Source organism: Phyllobates terribilis, unplaced genomic scaffold, assembly GCF_046119375.1.
Source record: "Phyllobates terribilis strain yellow unplaced genomic scaffold, ASM4611937v1 Scaffold_470__1_contigs__length_1423970, whole genome shotgun sequence".
Lineage (NCBI taxonomy): Eukaryota > Metazoa > Chordata > Amphibia > Anura > Dendrobatidae > Phyllobates > Phyllobates terribilis.
Genome location: NW_027363230.1, coordinates 1,135,988 through 1,147,385, shown reverse-complemented (window position 1 = coordinate 1,147,385; position 11,398 = coordinate 1,135,988). Strand labels below are relative to the sequence as shown.

At 46.4% G+C, this 11,398-nt stretch overlaps 1 protein-coding gene across 1 annotated transcript; it reads left to right on the top strand.

Moving 5' to 3' along the window:
* Positions 1–5,313: 5,313 nt before the first annotated feature.
* On the top strand, positions 5,314–10,081 carry LOC141229265 (gastrula zinc finger protein XlCGF66.1-like). The gene is made up of 5 exons (XM_073667451.1): positions 5,314–5,372; positions 9,219–9,353; positions 9,483–9,662; positions 9,753–9,876; positions 9,960–10,081. Exons 2-5 carry the CDS (start codon positions 9,276–9,278, stop codon positions 10,079–10,081), a joined length of 504 nt encoding a protein of 167 aa, XP_073523552.1. The 5' UTR covers positions 5,314–5,372; positions 9,219–9,275.
* The last annotated feature ends 1,317 nt before the right edge of the window (positions 10,082–11,398 follow it).

Here is an 11,398-nt window from a genome sequence, read left to right as displayed (position 1 = left end):
CAGTCCACTTCTATGGGAGCAGTGGTGTCATGTGTGACCCCGCTCCGTCCACTTCTATTTGAGCAGTGATGTCATGTGTGACCCCGCTCCCTCCACTTCTATGGGAGTAGTGGTGTCATGTGTGACCCCGCTCCGTCCACTTCTATGGGAGCAGTGGTGTAATGTGTGATCCCTCTCCGTCCACTTCTATGGGAGCAGTGGTGTAATGTGTGACCCCTCTCCGTCCACTTCTATGGGAGCAGTGGTGTAATGTGTGACCCCGCTCCGTCCACTTCTATAGGAGCAGTGGTGTAAGGTGTGGCCCTGCTCCATACATTACAAACTGTGTATCTAATCCCATCCTGTATGATACACTCTGCTGAGTTCAATATCTAATCCCATAATGTGATATACTACACTTAGTCCTGTATCTAATAGCAGCATGTGTTACTCTAAGCGTATCTAATCGCGCATGTGATGCAGTCCACATATCTAACCCCAGTTTATGATACAGCGAGCAGCACCATCTATCAGGATCAGCTCTGCCGGCCGTCCTCAGTGACACTGTACTTGTCAGTATCGCTGGCGGTCACCAACAAAATGTGCGATACTCCCCAGACCGGTGTATTTAATCTCGTCATCGTGTGCGCTATGCCCCGGACCGGGGTATCTAATTCCGTCATCGTGTGCGATACGCCCCAGACTGGTGTATCTAATTCCATCATGTGATACACTACACTGAGCCCTATATCTAGATATGTGTAGTGTATCATGTGCTGTGAATAATCCCAGTGTGTGTAACACTCCGCGTATTGTTATGGTAAATATTTATACTTTGCTTTGATTATTATTTTAGACAATTAAATCTATCTACCGTATTTTTCGGACTATAAGACGCACCAGAACATAAGAAGCACCCCATATTTTAGGGTGGAATATAGAAAAAAATATTTTTTATAAGATGGGGGTCCATCTTATAGTCTGAATAGGTATTGTATCTTACCTGGGGGGCAGTGGAGAGAGGGTCACAGGAGGCAGGGTCCCTCAGGAAGTCAACGGCTGCAGCAGAAGAGGTCAGATGCTGTGGAGCCGGTGCCGGGCCAGGGCCTGTGCCTGGCTGAGGCCCTTAGCCTGGCCGGTTCCTGTGCTGGGGCCTGTGGCTGAGGCCTCTGGCTGGGGCTGAGGCCTCTGGCTAGGGCTGATGCCTCTGGCTGGGGCTGAGGCCTCTATATGGGGCTGAGGCCTCTGGCTGGGGCTGAGGCCTCTGGCTGGGGCTGAGGCCTCTATATGGGGCTGAGGCCTCTATAAGGGGCTGAGTCCTCTGGCTGAGTCTGAGGCCGGGGCCCTGGACTGGGGCCTGTACCATGCTGAGACCGGGACCTCTAGGTTTTTCAAAGTAGCCATCTTTTGCTTTGATGACTGCTTTGCACACTCTTGGCATTCTCTTGATGAGATTCAAGAGGTAGTCACCGGAAATGGTTTTCACTTCACAGGTGTGCCCTGTCAGGTTTAATAAGTGTGATTTCTTGCCTTATAAATAGGGTTGGGACCATCAGTTGTGTTGTGCAGAAGTCTGGTGGATACACAGCTGATAGTCCTACTGAATAGACTGTTAGAATTTGTATTATGGCAAGAAAAAAGCAGCTAAGTAAAGAAAAACGAGTGGCCATCATTACTTTAAGAAATAAAGGTCAGTCAGTCCGAAAAATTGGGAAAACTTAGAAAGTGTTCCCAAGTGCAGTTGCAAAAACCATCAAGTGCTACAAAGAAACTGGCTCACATGAGGACCGCACCAGGAAAGGAAGACCAAGAGTCACCTCTGCTTCTGAGGATAAGTTTATCCGAGTCACCAGCCTCAGAAATCGCAGGTTAACAGCAGCTCAGATTAGAGACCAGGTCAATGCCACACAGAGTTCTAGCAGCAGACACATCTCTTCAACAACTGTTAAGAGGAGACTTTGTGAAGCAGGCCTTCATGGTAAAATAGCTGCTAGGAAACCACTGCTAAGGACAGGCAACAAGCAGAAGAGACTTGTTTGGGTTAAAGAACACAAGGAATGGACATTAGACCAGTGGAAATCTGTACTTTGGTCTGATGAGTCCAAATTTGAGATCTTTGGTTTCAACCACCGTGTCTTTGTGCGATGCAGAAAAGGTGAACGGATGGACTCTACATGCCTGGTTCCCACCGTGAAGCATGGAGGAGGAGGTATGATGGTGTAGGGGTGCTTTGCTGGTGACACTATTGGGGATTTATTCATAATTGAAGGCATACTGAACCAGCATGGCTACCACAGCATCTTGCAGCGGCATGCTATTCCATCCGGTTTGCGTTTAGTTGGACCATCATTTATTTTTCAACAGGACAATGACCCCAAACACACCTCCAGGCTGTGTAAGGGCTATTTGACCAAGAAAGAGAGTGATGGGGTGCTACGCCAGATGACCTGGCCTCCACAGTCACCAGACCTGAACCCAATCGAGATGGTTTGGGGTGGGCTGGACCGCAGAGTGAAGGCAAAAGGGCCAACAAGTGCTAAGCATCTCTGGGAACTCCTTCAAGATTGTTGGAAGACCATTTCCTGTGACTACCTCTTGAAGCTCATCAAGAGAATGCCAAGAGTGTGCAAAGCACTCATCAAAGCAAAAGGTGGCTACTTTGAAGAACCTAGAATATAAGACATATTTTCAGTTGTTTCACACTTTTTTGTTAAGTATATAATTCCACATGTGTTAATTCATAGTTTTGATGCCTTCAGTGTGAATGTACAATTTTCATAGTCATGAAAATAACGAAAAATCTTTAAATGAGGTGTGTCCAAACTTTTGGTCTGTACTGTAGATATATAGTAAATTAGTGCCTCCCAATTTAGTTTGGCTATATAATTTACCATGCAAATAGAGAGTGTGTCTGAAACTCTTAACACGTCAGGATGACAATCAAAATGTCAGATATTAAAAGTAAAACACTCCTGTAGTTTGTGTTCTAAACAGGCATAATTTAAAATAATAATAATATTCCTAATGGGATTTGAACCATAATACTGCAGTTTCAGAGGCTGATGCCTTACCATTGAGCTATCCAGTCAAGTGATAGTAACTGGCAGCTTTACTTGTCTTATGAGATTCACCATGAAAATACTCACAGTGACAAAAAGTCATTGTGATTCTGATTTGAAGAAAATCACACATCAGACTCACACATCAAAATCAAACATCATTTGAATTTGGCTTGCTTGCAGTCTGTGCATAAGTCCCAATGAGTTTTATTATTATTACAGTTGTAAAAGTCACTTGTCAAAGTCACTTGTCAAAATCACTTGTCAGAATCACTTGTCAGACAGGGTATTTAGCCTCAAACTGACATCATTCTGAGGTTTGATTTTGATATCTGATCATGTCCTAAAATGGACACTGTACTACAGAGACCCCTGTACGGAAATATTAGGGCTCCAGCGACATCAAATCTATTATACAGAGAATAGCGCTATCTCCAGAGCTCTGTACACAAGGACATAGAGACCAGACAAAGTACTCATATTCAGGCAGCTTCTATTTTACTCCAACCCTCTTTATAAGAACAAGATCAGAATCTCATTATACCGAGCAGAGAAGCTCCAGGGACAAAGACCCCGTCTGCTCCTAACACGCTGGGGGTCTCATTTGTGGCCCCAGCGTTTCTTGTACAATAAATCCCTTTCTCATCCAGTCCTGTAGTAATGACTTTGTTATCAGGTTTTGTAGGAGGGTTCGTCTGACTCCATCATATGTTATCAATATCTGTGCGAGAAACAAGAGACGTCCAAGTGTCTCGCCCAGGGGAAGATATGGGGGAAACTCGGTACCCAGGCCTTTACCTTCTGTGGGATGTCACGGCAGTCGGCTCCCGGGCCCGTACCCTGGGGTCACTCTTTAAAAGGGGGAAGTTATTTATAGGGGAATTGGTGGTTTTTGGAATTTAGAGTTCGGGACGCCACCTGTGGTTCCTGGTAACGGATACCAGCACTGCTTCAGACCGCCGGGGGTGATGGGATGGCAGCTGAGTTGTTTCTGCTCCCCACAGGCGTAGCGGGTCCCCCGGGACAGGGTTAATGGAAGGGATGCAGGTGAGAGGTGGCCCAGTCAGGTCAGGGGAGAATGATCGACACGCACACAGGGGTTTGCTTCAGTACCTTTACTGGTGTAGACAGCAGGTATGGTCCAGGGTACTTGGTAGGAAGGGTTCACTTCTGGACTCTCCCCAGTGAGTGGGTATAAGGCCTCCTGATCCGTTTCTTCCTCTCTCTGAAGCTTCTGACCCGCCTGGAACTGGGCCTAGCTTCTGTACTGTTCACTCTTTCACCTGTCTGCTTGGTGGTAAGAACTTTCCTCCACTATCCCTGGACGCTGGGGCCTTCGTGGTTCCTAGTTCTTTAGATTTTTGTAGCTTCAGGTTGACCAGGGGTCTGGAACCCTCCTGGCATACCGGTTGTTCCTACTGGGCGTAGAGGACCCTGTAGGCACGGACCCAGTGTCTGGCTTGTATTCTGGGGTGAGCCTCAGATGCTCCTCTGCCCCCTTATCACTTCTCTCTCCTTGCCTCCGGCCACACTCGAGGCCCCAGGCTTCAGCACGTGCTTTGGGCCTTCACTTGCCCTCAGCACAGCAGCTGACAGAAGCTGCTTCTTCACTGAGCACAATCTCTGCTCACTAACTAACTAACTAACTAACTCCACCCTCCAGTATATATCCCTAACAGGCTCCCTCTGGTGGTATGAGGTGGAAGGGTGGAGGTGTCTGTGTGTAATGAGGGCCTCTTGTGGAGAGGTCCATCCATGCCCCTTTTGGGTCCTGTGGTACCTGTGAATAGCAGGGTGCCACACAAGCGCAGTTTTTTTGAATGTCCAGTGTCAGTTCTTCTCCCGTCTAATAAAGAGCCGTGGTGTCTCCGCCCGAACATGGGAGTATACAGCGGTATACAGCGTACACACACAACTCCATATATACACCGCTCTGTACACACACGGCTCCATACACACACGATCTGTACACACGCGGCTCTGCTCCGTACACCTCATACACACGCGGCTCCGCTCCGTACGCCTCGTACACACGCGGCTCTGCTCCGTACGCCTCGTACACACGCGGCTCTGCTCCGTACGCCTCGTACACACGCGGCTCCGCTCCGTGCACCTCGTACACACGCGGCTCTGCTACATCCACACTGTAAACCCCTCCTGACCCCACACATAAACTTCAGCTCATCCAGCACCATGACAACCAGCACAGCAGAGTCCTGCATCCACTGAGGCCCCTGATCATGTGACCCCCTGACTCCTCCCCTCCTGTGACCTCATCACAGGTCCTGTGCGCACAGAGCAGCCATATATGTGGTGGCGGCTCTGCAGGTGGAGGTATGTGGAGACCCCATTACTGGGCGCAGGGGGCATTAACCCCTTCAGCACGGAGATTCTTTTGGGGTCTCTGTGTGGTGTGAACAGTGAGGTAACAGCTGTGGACAGAATGCGGCTTAGCTGGTTCCCGTCCACATTAGATCCATTCAGACGACTGCAGGATGAAGGACAGAAGCCCAGAGAAGTCTATCAGGCACCCCCATTACTAAACCAGTAAACTAAAAGAAAGAAAACACCCAAAAATATTTTTTTTGAAAACAACTCCCCGACAGACAACAGAGGAATAAAGTTCAGAGAAGAAGCTTCATAGAAAGACATTAAAGTTACAGACGTCATTTAACTCTTTGGGAGAAAGTGATTCCAGGGAGTAAATCCAGAACACGTCTCTGTAGAAGTTTACTGCGTTGTGATTGTGAATCCGCTGCGGTCGTTTCTTCTAACACCGACCATCGGAGATCAAAACTTTTATCACCATCTCCGGGAAATGTCTGGCCACGGTGGTCTCCCCAAACTTCTGCTCTTCTTCATTCTTTTCTTGCAGCGGCCGCAGTGGATTTCATCCTAGACTCATAGAGCCGAACAGAGGAGTGTTGTTTCTTCAGTCTGATTGTAATTGATCGTGACGTTTGTCCAATGTCCACTTTAAAGAATTTGTCCACTACTTTATATGAACCCCCCAACGTACCCCCCCCCGGGGCCCAGAAATGTTTCTGTAAATACCTTGCGGTGCCTTTTCTGCCTCCTTGCGGCACTACCGCTGGCCACTCAGAGGCATCACGTGACCCGTCACTGATGTCACATCAAGTGAGACTAACATCAGTGACGCGCTCCTCGCGGTGGATGCTGGGCTGTGGGCGGGGTTACCCCGTGCATCACACCCAGCATCCCCCGCTCGCTTTCCCAGTGAATGAGGAGAGGAAGAGCGTGCGGTGGATGCCGGGTGTGACGTGCTGGGTAACCCACGCCACAGCCCAGCGTCCACCGTGAAACGTAGAAGTGAGTACCACCTTCTGCAGCCGGAACTTGACGTGACATGAGCGGATGTCAGAGCTGGCTGCAGCCAGGGGTCACGTGATGCCTGTGAGCGGCCAGTGATAGCGCCACTCACAGGCAGAAAAGGCACCACAAAGTATTGAGAAACACTTATGGGCCCCGGGGGAATACATTGGGGGATCATATAAAGTAGTGGACAACCCCTTTAACACAAGGGCACTTTACCGAGTAAATCACAACAGAAATGTAGCAGGTAAAATTCACCAATATCCACAGGTGTCCCATCTAATTTGTGGGAAAACTATCATCTTTAATAATCCTCCAACAGTTCTTGAATGACAAACGCGGAAAAGTGCCCTTTTATGGATTTGAAAGAAAGTCTGTTTAGACACTTTAGCTTAATAATAAAATGGTTAGAAAGCGATTTATCCTGAAGATTCACAAATTGTGGGGTGGTTTTAAAAATGTTATGTTTAGGGTGTTTTTGTGAATGAATCATGTATTGCTCCCATAGTACAGTGCCCCTTTCTTGGCCCCCACACACAGTATACTGTTCCCCTAGTACCGCCATCCACCCACACACTGTATAATGTTCCCACAGTACCTCCATCCCCAATTTTATTTTTTGGGGGTGTTTTTCATATAATATATGGAAACCTACATGAAAATGCTAAAAAATTCCTATCCTATCCAGAGAAAAAAAATACATTGTATATGGAGAATTTGGCATCAAATACCTCTTGTGTTGGTGTTCTTACAAACAAGCTTTTATAATGTCTCAAACTTCTGTGTGTGAATAAGACATGAGATCTAACGTGTTAGAAGATGACAGTCCGGGGAAGACGGGAAACATTCATATAGACGGCCGGTAGTGATCTAGTGGGTGACAGGACTCTGGCCAAATATGTTTCTAGAGCCGTAGTTGAAGATCAAAATGTCATCCTCATCATGAAGTAGTTATTTCTCATGTCACGTGTAATGAATATCTCCTGCAGTATTGTTAATGCCGATTCCAGTGTCGATAAATGAGACGAGAATTAGCAATAAGGAAGATGAGTCTATGAGAAACGTGTTCAGCTACAGACTCCAAGGAAGAAACTGCTTGTTGTCTGTGGCCTAAAATATACAGTGCCTACAAGTAGTATTCAACCCCCTGCAGATTTAGCTGGTTGACACATGCGGAATTAACTTGGCATTGTGACATTTGTACTGTAGATCAGCCTGGAAGTGGGAAATGCACTGCAGCAAATTTTTTTTTTTTTTTTTTTTTTAAAACGTTAAAAGTTAATTCAGAGTGTCATTTATTATTCAACCCCTCAAACCACAAGAATTCTGTTTGGTCCCCCAAAAGTATTAAGAAGTAGTTCAGGCACCAAGAATAATGAGCTTCACATGTGTGGATTAAAGATCTCTTTTGCCAGCCTTTTCTGACTATTTAAGACCCTCCCCAAACTTGTGAACAGCACTCAGACATGGTCAACATGGGAAAGACAAAGGAGCAATCCAAGGCCATCAGAGACAAGATCGTGGAGGGTCACAAGGCTGGCAAGGGGTACAAAACCCTTTCCAAGGAGTTGGGCCTACCTGTCTCCACTGTTGGGAGCATCATCCCTAAGTGGAAGGCTTATGGAACTACTGTTAGCCTTCCACGGCCAGGACAGCCTTTGAAAGTGTCCTCCCGTGCTGAGGCCAGACTTGTCCGAAGAGTCAAGGCTAACCCAAGGACAACAAGGAAGGAGCTCCGGGAAGATCTCATGGCAGTGGGGACATTGGTTTCAGTCAATACCATAAGTAACGTACTCCACCGCAATGGTCTCCGTTCCAGACGAGCCCGTAAGGTACCTTTACTTTCAAAGCGTCATGTCAAGGCTCGTCTACAGTTTGCTCATGATCACTTGGAGGACTCTGAGACAGACTGGTTCAAGGTTCTGTGGTCTGAGGAGACCAAGATCGAGATCTTTGGTGCCAACCACACACGTGACGTTTGGAGACTGGATGGCACTGCATACGACCCCAAGAATACCATCCCTACAGTCAAGCATGGTGGTGGCAGCATCATGCTGTGGGGCTGTTTCTCTGCCAAGGGGCCTGGCCATCTGGTCCGCATCCATGGGAAGATGGATAGCACAGCCTACCTGGAGATTTTGGCCAAGAACCTCCGCTCCTCCATCAAGGATCTTAAGATGGGTCGTAATTTCATCTTCCAACAAGACAACGACCCAAAGCACACAGCCAAGAAAACCAAGGCCTGGTTCAAGAGGGAAAAAGTCAAGGTGTTGGAGTGGCCTAGTCAGTCTCCTGACCTTAACCCAATTGAAAACTTGTGGAAGGAGCTCAAGAATAAAGTCCACATGAGACACCCAAAGAACCTAGATAACTTGGAGAAGATCTGCATGGAGGAGTGGGCCAAGATAACTCCACAGACCTGTGCCGGCCTGATCAGGTCTTATGAAAGAAGATTATTAGCTGTAATTGCAAACAAGGGTTATTCCACAAAATATTAAACATAGGGGTTGTATAATAATTGACCCACACTTTTATGTTTAAAATTTAAAAAAATTCAACTGAGCAACATAACTTTTTGGTTTGTAAGATTTATGCTTCTGTTCATAAAACCTACTCTCGTTTGCAGTTTGAAGGCTCTAACTTATTTGCATCTTATCAAACCAGCTAAATCTGCAGGGGGTTGAATACTACTTGTAGGCACTGTATAGGTTTTATTACTAGATGTAAAGAAGAAAACTAAATAGTAGAAAATAGTAAATCTCATATGTTTCCCTTATTATCTCCAGTGATTGTATTATTACTCAGGATTTTTATGAATTTACATCGGCTCATGTTCTTCTCATTCAGGTCTCTACAATATCGGATCCCCTAAATAAGAAAATTTTTCTGATTCATTCATTAAGCATGGATATGGACAGGGACAAGATGGCGGAGAGGATATTACGCCTCACCCTAGAGATCCTCTTCCAGCTTACTGGAGAGGTGAGAGATTCTGATGATGTCAGATTACATCATTCTTATCTATGGGAATAACAGATGGACAGAACTGGAGAGGTGAGGACTCTGGAAATGTCTGTAGTGAGATTTATTAATGTGTCTCTCCATAACTAGGGTTACACAGTAGTGAAGAAGACCTCTAGTGAGCGCTGTCAGGACCCTGTGTCTGAGGAATGGAGGAGACCCCTGAGCCCAATCACAGGGCCTCCACCTCACCCCCTGATACATGAGGACATCAATGATCAGAAGATCCTAGAACTCACCTACAAGATGATTGAGCTGCTGACTGGAGAGGTGACACTGCTGGGAATGAGGAATGCTGGGACATTATACAGTAACACTATGAAGGGATCGGGGGGATGACGGTATCATTTTCTGTGTCAGGTTCCTATAAGATGTCAGGATGTCGCTGTCTATTTCTCCATGGAGGAGTGGGAGTATTTAGAAGGACACAAAGATCTGTACAAGGACGTCATGATTGAGGTTCCCCAGCCCCTCACATCACCAGGTAATAGACAGGACTAAATACACACGACCTATAATTATCTGTATTTAAACAATGAATTCAGTCCCTCTATGTGTTTCCTCCAGATCTATCCAGTAAGAGGACAACACCAGAGAGATGTCCCCGTCCTCTTCTTCCACAGGACTGTAAACAAGAAGATCCCAATGTTCCTCAGGATCATCAGGTAGATGGAGAAAAGGTGTCATGAGATCTCCCCTATGATGTGTAGACAGCTGTGAAGGTCTTGTGCTCAGTCTTGTTTTATCCACCAGTATTATATGTTTTATACTTGTGTAATGAGAACAGTGGAGATGGCAGGATTAGAGCTGATCATAGATGGGACTTCTCCATCTGTCTGTGACTCTTACAATATTTGTTTCAGGGTGAAGATCTGACCCATATTAATACTATAGAGACATATGTGAGGGGTGATGAGCGGTGTAAAGAGGATATTCCTACATATGACTACCCAGGTGAGTAGAAACCACTAAATGCAGAGAAGTTACAGATTCATCTCAGATAATAGTGTAGAAAACCGCAGCACTGCTGGAATAGGTGAACAAGTAGGGTCAAAGCCATTCAAATAGCAAATGAATCTTGGCACTCAGACAGGCATAATTTTAATGTATTTAATTGCAGTCCAACACAGATACTATTGTTTTGGTCCTTAAAACCTTCATCAGTGTGTACTGCAGCATAAAGACAAAAAAATTAAAAACTACATATATCAGACAAAAGCATAAAAAGTACCGTATTTTTCGGACTATAAGACTCACCGGACCATAAGACGCACTTAGGTTTTAGAAGAGGAAAATAAAAAAAAAATGTAAGCAAAAAATGTGGCCATGATGCCCTGTTAAGTGGTGGTGAATATTCATTGCCTTTAATAGCGGTCACTCTGAGCGCAGCAGGAGCCGCGCTGCGGCTACAGTGTGCGCGCTATTAGGGAGAATGAATGGTCACTGCTCCCCACGCACACAGTCCCGGCGTGGGGATCAGTGACTATTCAGGCACATAGCGTGACACAGCACTGGAGGAGAGAGGAGGTGAGTATGAAAGTTTATTTTTTTTTTTGTGCCGCGTGAGGGGGATCAGGGGGTGCCAAGCATACCTGGATGAGGGGGCCATACATACAAGGATGAAGGGGGCCATGCATACCGGGATGAGAGAGGCCATACATACAGGGTGCCATACTTACCAGGAGCTGCAGGCACAGTGTGCCGGTTATTAAGGAAAATTTAATATTCACTGCTCCCCACGTCCATGGGCGTGGGGAGCCGTAAATATTAATTTTCTTTAGTAGTGGGCACAATGTAGGCTGCAGAAGGTGGCAGTTGCCTCCTGCGCACCGCTACTCCGCCACTGTCACTTCCCCCACATCCCCCACCACCCACAGCCACAGTATTTTATGTATATCGGACTATAAGACGCACCCCCCCCTCCTCCAAAATTTTAGAGGAAAAAAGTGCGTCTTAAAGTCCGAAAAATATGGTAGTAGAAACAAACTGTCATAAGGTATTTCTGA

Coding starts and splice junctions, on each gene's coding strand:
- LOC141229265 (XM_073667451.1), top strand. CDS start 9,276: ATGGATATGGACAGGGACAAGATGGCGGAGAGGATATTACGCCTCACC. Junction 9,663..9,752: donor TTGAGCTGCTGACTGGAGAG/GTGACACTGCTG, acceptor TTTCTGTGTCAG/GTTCCTATAAGATGTCAGGA. Junction 9,877..9,959: donor CCAGCCCCTCACATCACCAG/GTAATAGACAGG, acceptor TGTTTCCTCCAG/ATCTATCCAGTAAGAGGACA.